The following is a 14,051-nucleotide window of genomic DNA, read 5'->3' as shown; positions in this document are numbered from 1 at the left end:
TTCTAAGAAAGCAAGAGGCAACACGCGTCACGTGAAGAATTTTTCCTGTACTTAATTTTGTTTGACAATGAAGCGTTGCTGTGTTTTTCAATGTTAACATAAGGTATAAAAAAGCTTATCTTAGCTAGGAGTCAACCACTTCGTGTACTGCTGCATATTTGATGTAAAGTAACCATTCGTTTGACAGCGATTCTCGTGTTAATTCATCGATTGACACTATACGTAACATTTAACCTTGCTCATTGCCTGCCTCTAAACCCCATGTTCTATAAAATTTACATTGCAGACTTGGTCAACTACATGAAATTCATGCTCAATATTCATAAATGCTTAAATTCTGAATAACCTTGTTCGTTCTGATGCAATCATACACTAACAACTAGTCTTCGAGGCAAACGTTTAAATAGGCATGAACTTTTTTTTATGCGCTGACGCTTGAACAGAAGAAGAAGAAGAAGAAGAAGAAGGAGAAGAAAAGGAAAAAGAAAAAGAAAAATAGAAGAAGAAGAAGAAGAAGAAGAAGAAGAAGAAGAAGAAGAAGAAGAAGAAGAAGAAGAAGAAGAAGAAGAAGAAGAAGAAGAAGAAGAAGAAGAAGAAGGAGGAGGAGGAGGAAAAGAAAAAGGGTAAGGAAAAGAAAAAGAAAAAGAAAAAGAAGAAAAAGAAAAAGGACAAGAAAAAGGAAAAGAAAAAGAAAAAGAAAAAAGGAAAAGAAGAAGAAGAAGAAGAAGAAGAAGAAGAAGAAGAAGAAGAACTTGATTTCACATGACCGCGTACGCACCGGTTTGCGTGGCCTTTAGACCAAACTTCACCCGGATAACTCTCATCCTGGACATACATCCTCGGGATGGGGGATGTCCATATAGGTCCCAGAAAAATATAATTGGCTGGCAGGTTAAAGCGCGTTATAATGTAATATCATTACAGTTGTGTGTTGCTCCAAAAGCCCGCAGATGTCCGGTGTCACAAAATTCTCTGATTGGTCGAGACGGCGCTGACTTCACAGGTATCACGTCATACAAATGACCAACCGACTGCAAATTCAAACCACCAAATGCAAAGTGAATTACGAAAATTGAAGAGGTGTATTTAGATGGATTGTAGATGGATTAAGAAGGATTAATTAAGTGCGCGGAATAAAGAGTGTCAAACCCAGAACAAAATCTATGTGATAGATCCATTGTCAGCACAAAACCGCACAGTTGAAACATCCTACTGCAGCTCAGAGTCCGAATAGTGTCGGATGATGTGCTGAATGCAAAAGAACTGATGCACACAAAGAGCGTGCAGTTGTTAAGTCTAACGCTATCGCATTTTGTCTTAAGAAGAGCTTAAGTGGCTCCATAGGTTTTCGATCGCGACGTCCTACAATGTTAAATCCCTTGCCTCAGAAGACGCCGCATTTACAGCTGTAAAACACCTCTGAAAGTTTAATTCGCAATATTACCCAATCTATCGCCGACTCGCAACAGTTTAATTGCTTATACTGCTTGCAGTTTGGATCAATGGATGTAAGGCAAGTAATTTTGGTAGCAGGAACGATTTGGCGATTCACGGTAGCCGGCTCAAATCCCCATAGCCACCAAAAAGGTCATATTCTTGCAGTTCCCGTGTACATTCCCGTGTCCCCGTGCCATGGCTCACCAGATCGCTTCTGCCTTTAAGCTCTTACAACTATTCCTTTTGCTTTCATTCAAGCTCAATTTGTGACGAATGATGCTATCAGAACCTCCGGCAACCAGAATGCAACCCGCGTGAAATGCGTAGGTTCTGGCAGAAGTTTTTGAAACAAAGAAGTGGAGAAGCCCAATTTTTCTGCTGCCTGGAGGCATGGACTGTACCGAGAAAGGCACTGTGCAGGTCGAGCCGGGAACAGCAGAAACCATCATGAACCGAGGAGAAATTCGTATATCCCAAGAAACATATCTTTGCCCGACTAAGGGACCTTCTGCCCGACAGAAAATGGATTCATATAAACGCGGTCGTTTATATGAATCCATTTTCTGTAGGGCATAAGGTCCCGTAGTCGGGCAGAGATTGCCGCTACTCCTAGGGTGTGGGAGTCTGCCCTGCTCAGCTCTGACTTGGCGACGCAGCGAAAGCTGATATCCCAAGCAAGAGCAACTGCGGTGGACATTGGAGTCCTGAAATAAAGATTCCACCCAAAATCTGTATTTTCGCCTCTCTATCCTACCTTTTTGGAATAAATGTTTTCTACTACTACTACTACTACTACTAAACAGCATCCAAACGGTTTAGCGAGTTTGGTCTGCGCTCACAGAGGGCACTGCTTCCGAAATTCAGCCCACCATCGACAGTATTCGGCGAAGTTGGAACTTGACCTCGGGAGCAGCTATCGAGGGCAGTTACTCGCTGGAGCAGAAAGGTAACCTAAAGTGTCCGGAGCGTCATCCGTGCACTTTATTCATCGCTATAGACATTGTCCCTATTTACACATCGCCGCTTCGAAGGCCTTCGGAGCAATCTTTATTTCTGCACGGGCCGTGCCACTGCAGGCCTGGTGCGAGCTCGCACTTGGGCCGCCCGGCGCTGCGCTCGGCTCAGTGGACAACGGCCTCTGTTCGCCTGGACGCGAACTTGGTGGCCGGCCGCGTTCTGATGGCCTTCCTCAGGGCCCGCGATCCGGGCGTCGCCGTGCTCTCCGGAGAAGCCCTGCGCGGTGGAAGTACAATGACTTAACGCAAATTAAGCAATACACCGATGCTTCGACGGCACTCAAATCAAATCAAATCAAATGAAATCAATTTATTCAAACATCCTGAGATGCTTAGGGCACGGACAAAAAGCCAAAGGTGGCTTGACGAGGTCCGTGCCCCGTACAAGGCATACAGTGGAATACGCGGAATGTTGAAAATACAGGCAGTGATATCAGCAGAAAACGGAGAAAACGCAGAAAACGCAGAAAACGCAGCTGCCCACAAGGCAGAAAGGCGTACAAAATAAAACAAAAACAAAAAATGCAGATAACGAAAGGCAAACAGAAACTTGAGGTGTACGGATGATGAAAAATGTAGTGCACAAAAGTGGCTAAGAATAGAAAAAAAATGCACGGCACGAAAGTGAAGTGAAGAAAAAACGAGAACAAAATAACACACATCTCTGTAACTGGGCTTATTTCACAAACAAAACAAAGAAACTCATAATATTGCCACGGACATTTCTTTGGTTAGAGGTGCATGCCTTCCGTGCACTGTCACAATGACTGCAGGACGTTCCGGAAAAAGGATCGAAGGGTTTTACACCTTAGTAAAACGTCAGTGCGGGCTGTTAGGTTCATTCCCAAAGAAGTTAAGATTATATAAACAAAGAAACGAAAAAGCGCAACTACCTTCGCCACTCGGTCAAAGATGCAAGAGACAAAGGTTGGTTGCGTTGTTGTGTCTGTTTCTTATAGGCCTGTGATTTCGCTCTCATGGGTAAACAGTTGTGTCTACGCCCGTGGTGTCGCGTCAGTTTCTTAGCTCCCTTCTTCTCGTCATAGCCACGCAGTAACTTTCTGGGTGTTACGCGCTCTCAAGAGGCTCACGCACTGCACGCAAGTTGTGCTTGCTTTTCCCAGTTAGCTCAGATGAATATTTATCTACCAGTTCAACTGCAGCTACCCTACTGAATGAGAGATTTCTGTACAACCCGGTGCAACCGCTTATGGCTAGCAGACCAGCTACATCCGCACTGGGCCCGCGCAGTGGAGGAGCCCGCGTTTATTTAACGGTGGTATTCGTGCGAAACCGAAATCTGTCGCGCATGATATCAAGGGGCTCGCTAACGTCCCAGATTTCGGGACCTTAGGAATTCTGCTGAAAATTCTCGCCTGTTGGTGATGCTTTTCAGGCTCTCTGTAGTCCAAATGCTGTTGACTGCAGATTACTACCTGATAGATGACTGAGTCACTTTCCAAAGAGGTTCGAATCGCGCATTTTTGTTGTTACCACCTCGTCTTAATTACGATTCCTATCACTACCCCACATCGTGACTGCACATTCTTCCAGGCTAACCTACCTAGGCCCCCGTTATGCAATGACTCATTTAGTGTTGCTTTCATTTGGCCGTGACATAAATCGTGACGAAATCAACATAATACGGAGAAACAAACTACCAATCAAAGACACAACCGCTATGGTCTCGGCAACGCCACTCGCCCCGGTACTGCCGTCGTATCCAGCCCGGCCGAATCTCACGAAACTTGCCAATCGTCGCACGGGAAGAGGTTAGCGCCCATGAAACTCATTAGGCATGTCAAACGTGACTTCGTGCTCTGTCATTCGTCGGCGTCGGCGACAGCTCGTCCGTGGTACACGGGTGTGGGACGCTTTTATGCGAGTAAGTGGCATCTTTCCGGGCGTGATTCTACCATGGCCAGTATGACGTCTTATCCTACAGTCTACGCCAGCGGAATCGTCGAACATGGAATGGAAACGAAATAAATTGTTACATAACACTTATCCGTGGACTACGCCACCACAGCGGCACATTACCGTGAGCGCGCTCAGTCCCTAGTCACCGCATCCCATATCGTCCAGCCATCCTTGGGCAACATTTTATCTGGACGCCAGGTGAAGAAAGCAGAAACGACACTTTTCGCGTTTTATGAGAATGCCGCTCAGACCTTCCCGACAGAGACCCTATGGCAGCAGCCCTTAAATACACTTATACATAAAAAAATCACCGGACGTTTAGCCTGGTGGTACCGCGAATTTTGGAGATAGCCGTTGGTGTTTAGCCTGGTGGTACCGCGAATTTTGGAGATAGCCGTTGGTGCGCAGTGCCGATGCCAGGCGATGTGTTTACTACTCCGGGTAAGGTTCATCTCATCCGCAGCACAATTCCTACACATTCCCGATGAGTTCCTTCGTCACTCTCATTTCTCTTGCATAAGCTCTGTACAGAGAAGTGCTCTGTGTTCCTTTGCTCGACAAGTATGCATCTCTCTGTGGCCTGACACTGTGTTTGGACCAACTGTGCCTGTGACTTTATCTGTGCTGACATTATATGGGACATTATCTGCGCTTCTGACTGTCTGTGGGGTCTGGACCAACTGTGCCTGTGACTATCTGCGATGACATTCTCTGTGACATTATCTGTGCTTCTGTCTGTTCTGTGCTTTTGGGGTTTCATGTTTTTTTTTTGTTTGTTGTTTCTATTTTCCTGCTTTTCTCTTTAAATTACGTTTTTTTTAGCGTTTAGCTCCTTTTCTGTTTTTTTATTGGATTTAAGCCCGGTAAAGCGTCGCTGGTCCGGGCTCCCCCTCTTTCATTCGTGTTTTTTTGTATTTTTTATGAGAGGACCAATAAAAAGGTAAAAGGAGCTTGAGTCACAGCCGACGGCGCGTCATAAACGTGACCGCGTGGTTACGCGTGCTCGCTTATTCATCCATCCGCATCCATCCATATAAGGCGGGCGTCCGGCGTGACGCAGACTGGGATGGAGACAACGGGTGGAAGGAGGAAGAGCGGAGCTCCTTACGTCATAAGTGCCGTCACAGTGTTTGCGCAAATCAGATTGGCATTCTGGTCAATCAGCGCGGCGCATTGTTATTACAGCATGTGTGACGTCACTCAATGTGATCAATCAGCGTAACGCAGTATCATGAGGTCGTATGTGTTACGACGTGAACAGCAACGACACCGTGTAAACGGGAAACGTGGCCCTGACAGCTTTCGCTGTATGATTTCGCGTTGTGCCCCTACAAAAATTGTCTACAGACAGTCTACAGACTTCTTATAGACTCTATTGCCTTCCTATAGATATTTCTTTTTGTCTATTCATAGTCTATAGACTGTCTGTAGACAAAAGTCAACTAAATGTGTATGGCCATAAATCTATAGATTGTCTATAGGCTGGCATAGGATCTGCATTACCTATAGACTGTTCTCTAGGGTTTGTCTATGGAGGGTCTATAGACTTTATAAACAGAAGTCTATGGACAGTCTATAGACATTCTAAAGAAACTTCTGTAAGGGACGGGCCCCAACGGCGCACCTCTCCTCTCCGTCGGATATCAGCGCCTCGCCCGTGCCTTCCAGCGCGAGCACCGTGCCGGTGCTGGTGGCCGGCTCGAGCTCGGTGGCGCGCCTGGCCTCGCCGCCGTCCCAGTCTTCGAGCGCCGCGCGGGACCGGTTCCTGGTGACGTTCTTCACCGACAGCACGAAGCGGCAGTCGGTGAAGAAGAACATGGCCAGCAGCACGGCCGTGGCCCCGATGCACGCGCCCATGAAGAGGTTGCAGCAAATGTTCAGCGCGCTGAACAGGCCCGGGTCATCGCCTTCCCGTTCCACCAGGAACACCTGCGTTGATACTTCGAGTTTATTTCATAGAAAATAAGTAAAGCCTGCGTCACCTTTGTAAAGAGCGCTCGGGCGTTGCACTTCCGTGCAAACAAATCGAGATCTCATTGCAGCCTCTAGGTTCTAGGGGCCACACTTGCGCGGAAGTACGCCAGATAGATCCACTAACAAAGTAGACAAGAGCAGTTTGCTCAGAAATCAGGGGCTGCTCTCCGATTTCACTTTTTGTTGCCAGGTAGGCACTGCTCTAGCGCTCTACGCAAAGGTGACGCGGACCGTACAGCACTGCACAACATTATGAGGGGAAAACGGATTAGAGGCTACGTCAGACCAATGTGACAAGTTCGTGACAGGATTTAGATCAAGCTCGGATTCTCTCCATATTATACTCCCTTATTTCTATTACCTTACGGTTATTGATTAGCTTTGATAGCTCTGCCACTCACGTTCAGTCTGTGGAATTAGTGGCTTTCATGATTTGGCATTTCAATGAGATATTTCGTCTCCTGAGAGAGCTTGCCGCTATACTAACCATCCTACCACTTACTTCTATTGCGCGCTACGCAATGATAGGCGTGAGATCATCGTTCATTGCTTGAACATTAAGGTCGTCGTCCTCGATTAACACCGCATATGTGTTCTGCAGCGAGGTCCTGAATTCTTCTACTTTCCCTCTTACTATTTACCTTGTTGACGCGCTTCGTCTTCACTGTGTCTTCCACTGCCTATTAATTCTAGACTTATTTTAGTCCTTATCATTCTGTGGTCGCTTCATCGCACTTTTCCGAGGACCTACACTTCTTGCACGATGCTAGGGTACGCGCACTGTTACGTTTCGAAATATCCCGAGCCTCGGGACAGTGGGTTTCGGACGGACATCCGCTGGTCTGGCCAAACTGCTCCAAGCTGCTTCCTCGGGTTCCCGGCGCGCGTATGTTTTCAATTGTGTGCATCGGGAGAGCGGCGCCGAGAGGGTTGTGCGCTAAGTGGCAAAGCCCATTACAACCAGTTGCCGGAGGCGGCGAGAGTGTCTGAATGTCCTGTTGGGTGGCCCGTGCCCGGCCGCGGGCGCGGCTGCTGTTGTTTACAGCGAGCCCCACCACCTGTGTACCAGCCGTTCTGAAGACGCCTTCTCTTCCATTGTGCGGAACTCTGTTCGCAAGTGCTGCTTCGACTTGTGCCTTGTTTTCGCTCCTTCCACCTGGGTCGCCTTTCGTGTTTGTCATCGCTGATGCAGGAAGTGGCGAGGGTGTGTCGGGGACGTCTCGGTGGGTGGTTCCCGAAGAAAGTGCACGTGACCCAAAAGGGTAGTGATTGGACGCTTTTCATTAAACCAAGTTCCCCAACTAGGGACCTGGGGAGACGGGACCCTTTAAAACGAGCCGCAGTGCTCAGTGTGGGACCGAAATCACTTCGATCACCATGTAAATAAATCTCTGTTAGTTTTCTCTATTGCTCGACTCGTCTCTGCATCGTCGTCAAACGCGATGCCCGAGTGCCTGCTGCCCGACTTCTGACGATCGGCTCTTCGCTACCCGTTGGGTCCGCTAACGGAGCAGACACAACGCAACAACTGGTTGGCAGCGTCGGGATCGACTCCGCTGGGATCATGGTTGCACAGTTCGGTGAGTGCTGGGATTTTCTTCACTGAGGTTTCACCAGGCTTTGTACTTAGTTAGCTTACAAAGGTTTTGTATATTGTGGCTATCTTTGACATATTGTTTCAAATAAGTTGAAATATTTCCTGGTAAAGTGAAAATCTTGCAGCTCTAGAGGCAGCCATGGACCTGAAAGCATTAAAAAAGCCGCTTTTGCTGGAGTTGGCCAAAAATTTGGGTTTGGATGTCCGGGACCAAACAAGAAAGCCAGCCATCATCGCGGCTATCGAGGCACTTCAGGCAGACGACGATGAGCTCTCAGAATGTCTGGAGCTAATTGCGGAAAGAGAGAAATCAGAGCGGGAAGCAGAACAGAGAAATGATAAACGCTTAGAGAAAACGCTTGAGCTTAAGCGTCTTGAACTGGAGGTGCTAAAGGCTCGAAACGAAAGCGGTGAGAGCATAGCACCTAGCGTAGGAGAGCCCAAGTCGGTCAGAATGAAAGACCTCATGCAACCTTATAGGAAAGGAGAGGACATAGGTCTGTTTCTGGTAAACTTCGAGCGCACGTGCGAGAAGGCAGGGTTTACCAGGGCAACGTGGCCACAGTGCTTGCTGACTCTATTGTCAGGTGAGGCTGCCAATGTGATTGCCCGCTTGTGTAAGGAAGATTCAGACAACTACGACAAAGTGAAGTCTAGTCTGCTGAAAAAGTACAGAATGTCAGCTGAGGCATTCCGTCAAAAATTTCGCAACGCCGAGAAGCAGAGGGATGAGTCATACCCAGACTTCGCGTACAAGCTGATGGCTAACCTGGGAGAATGGCTAAAAGAAGCTAAGGCGTATGACGAAAGCGAGAAAATGATGCAATGCTTCGGCCTCGAGCAGTTCTACCGTCGGTTGCCTGAAGACATAAGGCACTGGGTGCAAGACAGGCAAGACGTTACGACTGTCTCGAAGGCAGCTGACCTGGCAGAAGAGTTCGTCTCACGCCGTGCACTCGACAGAAGGGAAAGCCCCAAGAACGAATACCAGAACAGGAAAGCATCTGGAGAGAGGGGGCAACTTTTCATAGTGAAGGAGCAGGCACGGAGTGTAGAATCTTCAGAAAAGGGCGCGGGGATAAAAGAGGAAGCACCTGAAGCAGAAGAGCGCCAAAAGAAAGCATTTGAAAAGAGACGGGCGCCGGTGTGCTATAACTGCCAAAAGCCGGGACATATGGCGGCGGTGTGCAAAAACCCAAAAATTGTTTGCTTGTCAGTGGACAGCAACGAGGAAAATTTGAAGCTTCTAGAGCCCTACATCCGAGATCTTGTAGTGAATGGAAAGCCGTGTCGCGTGCTGCGAGATTCGGCAGCTACAATGGACGTAGTCCACCCATCGTATGTAGAGCCAGGGCAATTCACCGGGGAGTGTGCCTGGATTAAACAGGCGGTGGAAGCCAATAGCGTGTGCCTTCCTATTGCTAACATAAGCATTGAAGGCCCCTTTGGAGTACTTCGTACGGAGGCTGCCGTGTCAGCCAGCCTGCCGATGCAGTACCCCTATCTGTTTTCAAACAGATCAGATCAACTGCTGCGGCAGAAGGACCTCGTGTTCGGGGAGGGGACTGTCTACGCGCTAACTCGCTCGAAAGAACGAAAAATTGCCGCTGAGGCCATGCCGCTGGAAGCGTCAAGTAGCGTTGGTACAATGGAAAGTGAGCCTCCTGACGCGTCAGGAGAGGTCCCCGCAACGGCGACTGAAGAAGTAAACATTCTGGGCAGGCCTGAAAGTAGCAAAAATTGTATGGAGCTTAAAGAGGCCTGTGGTGAGCTTCTGATAACACCGGCATTTGATAGCCTGCAAAGATTGCTAGGGGTTGACCGATCGTCCTTGATAGCTGAACAAAGGGCAGACTCCACACTGCAGAGTCTTAGGTGCCGGGAGGAAGAAGGTGTTGCAAAGAAAAATGTTCTATTTCAAGAAAGGTCCGGGGTACTCTATCGTAGGTATCACGTGGTTGCAGAGTATGTCCCCTAAAAACGGCCGACTGCTCCGCTGGAGCCTCGCACTGCAGCAATACTCTTTTGACGTTCGGTACAAAAGAGGTAAATTGAACGGCAATGCCGATGGCTTAAGTCGCTGCTTTTAGTTTAACTGATAGTCTCGGAGATTCTGGCTTGTGTGCATTTTTTTTTCCTGACTTATGCGTACTATCCCTTTTTTTTTTATCGGGCATCTTCAACTTTTGTTTGTATGTTTGAAGAATGCTCAGGTTGCTTCAATTGCTGCCGTAATTTTGCAAGGATTAAAACCGTTTTGGTTGAAAAGAAGCCTGGTAAATTTCAGGGAGAGAGTCATGGCACTTGCTTGCTTTGCATTTGTGGTTTCTGTGTTGTTTAACTGATGCTGCCTTCCTAGGAAGTAAACTGGCCTGCAGAGAACAAGAAGCCGTCATTTTGAGAAAAAAAAAGGGGCAGCTGCAGAGACTTCCTGAAGAAACAGAGTACCAGCATCAGTGAAGCACATGGTGAACACCATCCGCCCCAGTTATCCCTCTGAACAATGATTGTCGACCTTTGTCCATCGGGATCTCGGACGCCGCCGGAGAAGCTGTTACGTTTCGAAATATCCCGAGCCTCGGGACAGTGGGTTTCGGACGGACATCCGCTGGTCTGGCCAAACTGCTCCAAGCTGCTTCCTCGGGTTCCCGGCGCGCGTATGTTTTCAATTGTGTGCATCGGGAGAGCGGCGCCGAGAGGGTTGTGCGCTAAGTGGCAAAGCCCATTACAACCAGTTGCCGGAGGCGGCGAGAGTGTCTGAATGTCCTGTTGGGTGGCCCGTGCCCGGCCGCGGGCGCGGCTGCTGTTGTTTACAGCGAGCCCCACCACCTGTGTACCAGCCGTTCTGAAGACGCCTTCTCTTCCATTGTGCGGAACTCTGTTCGCAAGTGCTGCTTCGACTTGTGCCTTGTTTTCGCTCCTTCCACCTGGGTCGCCTTTCGTGTTTGTCATCGCTGCTGCAGGAAGTGGCGAGGGTGTGTCGGGGACGTCTCGGTGGGTGGTTCCCGAAGAAAGTGCACGTGACCCAAAAGGGTAGTGATTGGACGCTTTTCATTAAACCAAGTTCCCCAACTAGGGACCTGGGGAGACGGGACCCTTTAAAACGAGCCGCAGTGCTCAGTGTGGGACCGAAATCACTTCGATCACCATGTAAATAAATCTCTGTTAGTTTTCTCTATTGCTCGACTCGTCTCTGCATCGTCGTCAAACGCGATGCCCGAGTGCCTGCTGCCCGACTTCTGACGATCGGCTCTTCGCTACCCGTTGGGTCCGCTAACGGAGCAGACACAACGCAACAGCACAGTGTTGTATAAATGTTTTGTTCTGGTTTCAGTTTAGTATAGATTTGCTCATGTGTACTTTGTAATTGGTTACTAAGTTTCATGTGACCAGTTAGTATATGTAGTGTGTCCTCGTGAAATAAATGTTGTTCATCGTTCCCCTCGACCAGTGAGCCTCGTTTCCGTTCCTCTCAATTTCACCCCAGCGCACAAAGTACGTAATCGATTTCAGTTCTAGTCTCGCCATTAAGGCTTTTCCGGGTACACTCTGTTTTCTCCTTGGCGTAAGAAGGTGCTCAAAATTCATAAATTATTCCTCTCCGCGAACTCTGCTAATAACTACCCGTGCTATTCCTGGAGCCTATGCCATAGTCGCCCACCGCATGGTCTTCAGCCTGCTTCCGGCTTACCTTGGCACTGAAGTCGCCCATCAGCACAGTGAACTCTGATTTTACTTTGTTCATTGCCGATTCCGCGTCTCCATAAAAGCTTATGGCGAACTGGATACCATTGCTGCATGTAGGCGCGTAGTCCTGTACCACCTTCAGTTTGTACCTCTTATTCAATTTAAAAATTTCGCAGCCGCTAGATCCAAGTTCAAGTTAAACCGAATTAACTTTAATCCAATGGCGGTAAAATATTTAACTTCAATTTTATAGGCAATAAAACATCAAGATCTACGTAATCAAATTTTACGAAGAAAAAGTGACGGAAGATTTAACTTGGCTAGGCGGTGAGAATTTGGTATGCTAGCAGTTTGGTTTTCACAGCGGTTTTGGTTCGAGGTTCACTTTTAAAGGTCAAGTAGGCTTCAGACAAAGATAGGCGAAATAGGCGAGTAGGGGCCTTAATGCAAGCGCACTAAAACGGGAGAGGACTCGTAAGCTCCATCTAAAGGGTGTTTATGATGCGATAGCGTTTATAGGATAATGCCCATGTATGAGAAAGTGGTCATTCTCTACTTTGCATTCATAAATCCCAAGGAGTCCTCATACCACCCCTGGTGGAGTGCGAGAGAGAGACAATTATTACAGGAGAGGTGTACCCGGTAGTTATCCTGGCGTGCTACACTAGATGAGCGGAAGGAAAAGGGTGAAGAAGATGGAAGAGGAAAGGAAAAATGGTAGGGATTTAACGTAGTTAAACCGAGTAGACGCGCGGAAGCAGGCGTTCATTCTTCAATTGGAGGGAACTCTTAAGCTGTGTCTTAATGGTACGACGCGTTACCTTTGGTGGGTTAGTGCCCATATATGCGGAATTGGTCATTTTCTACTTAACATTCATAGATCCCTGGGAGTACTCGTACTACTAACAGCGCAGTGGCGCAGCGGTTAAGCGATGCACCACTGTTGTGGCAGCTGGCTGTTTCTATCAAAGCCACCGATAGGGATTGTGCAACACACGTTGCGCGCTATTCCCGAGCAACCTCTCACGCAACTGGCGCGACGCTCGTCCGAACTTACCCGAGTCACTCGGGTAAGATCGGAGCAACTCGGGTTGCTAGGCAACGGCACAAGATCCTACCTACGCACGTACTACGTACTGTGACAAGATAGTTGGTCGGTGTAGGTGAGCGTGTGAGAGCTCTCGCACTAAAGAAAGAAGAAAAGATGAAAGGTGGAGCGGTGCAGAAATTAAGCGATGTGCCACTGCCCTACGATGGCAGCTGCTGTCCCCGGTGGGGCTCGTGAGACCCAGGTTGCTCTCCCCCTGCAACCTCTCGCAACAGTCAGCAAACTGCAACCTGCTACAGTGAGCAGTTTGCTCATAATCCTGTGAGCCGACTTGTGTGATGATGTCGCAAGGTCACGTGACCTAGGCGGTCCTCCCGCCACCTAGGGGCGCCACTTAGGTGGCCCACCTATGTTTCTTCACGGTCAAGCAGGTTTCATACAAAGATCGAAAACATCGGCGAGTGCAGACTTTTGTGATAACGCAGCAAAAATCGATAGAATTTTCATCAGGGTCCCTCCCTTTGAAATTCCGCCAAAGCAACGCTGTTTCAAAAGAGAAGTCGTGACAGAGCCGACGGTACAGCGCGCAATTTGGAAGAGGTGCAAGCATCAAACAACTGGCTGAAAGTAGCTACTTCTCCGCTGGTTCACGTTGGCGCTTGTTTCATGCAACGGACCATTGGCAACTGCAGCGGGCCACTGCAGCGTTTTCGCGCGGCGCACCTGTGTGTCGCTGTACATCTTGGACATTTCCTGGTTCGGCGCCGTCTTCGAGGGTGCCGCGTAGGTCAATGCTGACACGGGAGCCGCCGCCACGGGTGCCGGCGCAGGAGCCCTGGCCATCGCCGCCGGTGCCACAGCGGCTGGCGGCCTGCTCGGAACAGGCGCCGCCGCCGCGGGAGCCGCGGCCGGCCTGTGGGCGGCTGGCGCCGCGTATGCCACCGCCGCTGCCGGCTTCTTGTCGCTGCTCGGAAGGCCTGCCACCATCGCGAAGCCACAGGTCGGGCTGTTGTTGGTCGTCGAGGAGAACGCTGGCACGCGGCGACTGACGTGGGCGATGGCTGGGCGCGCGTCGCTGCGGTTGGCCACCTGGCGGCCGTTATCCTCGTCCTCGTCTTTGAAAGGATGCAACCGTACACCGCTAATCAAGGGCCGTCCACCGACAGCCGACGGAGCGATGGCTTAGTTATAAGAGCCAACAAGGCCGACGCAATCACAGGAGCGCTTACGTAACAGACGTGTTGGGGATACCATCCCATCTTTACAAGGTAAAAAAAAAAAGGTAAACGGCCATATGATTACGCCTGTTCCCTGCGTCGCCATGCTTAGGCTTGTTCACATAATAAAATGACCAACGTGTTCTGTCTGGCAA

At 49.0% G+C, this 14,051-nt stretch overlaps 1 protein-coding gene across 1 annotated transcript; it reads right to left on the bottom strand.

The window, feature by feature from the left end:
- Positions 1-2,461: 2,461 nt before the first annotated feature.
- LOC144123581 (uncharacterized) lies at positions 2,462-13,739 on the bottom strand. The gene is made up of 3 exons (XM_077656393.1): positions 13,403-13,739; positions 5,998-6,302; positions 2,462-2,670 (listed from the first exon to the last, which is right to left on the bottom strand). The coding sequence occupies exons 1-3, from the start codon at positions 13,664-13,666 to the stop codon at positions 2,559-2,561; spliced, it is 681 nt and encodes a 226-aa protein (XP_077512519.1). The 5' UTR covers positions 13,667-13,739; the 3' UTR covers positions 2,462-2,558.
- Positions 13,740-14,051: the final 312 nt, after the last annotated feature.

The sequence above is a fragment of the Amblyomma americanum genome, chromosome 3 (genome assembly GCF_052857255.1).
Source record: "Amblyomma americanum isolate KBUSLIRL-KWMA chromosome 3, ASM5285725v1, whole genome shotgun sequence".
Lineage (NCBI taxonomy): Eukaryota > Metazoa > Arthropoda > Arachnida > Ixodida > Ixodidae > Amblyomma > Amblyomma americanum.
This window is presented reverse-complemented; position numbering and strand designations above follow the sequence as displayed.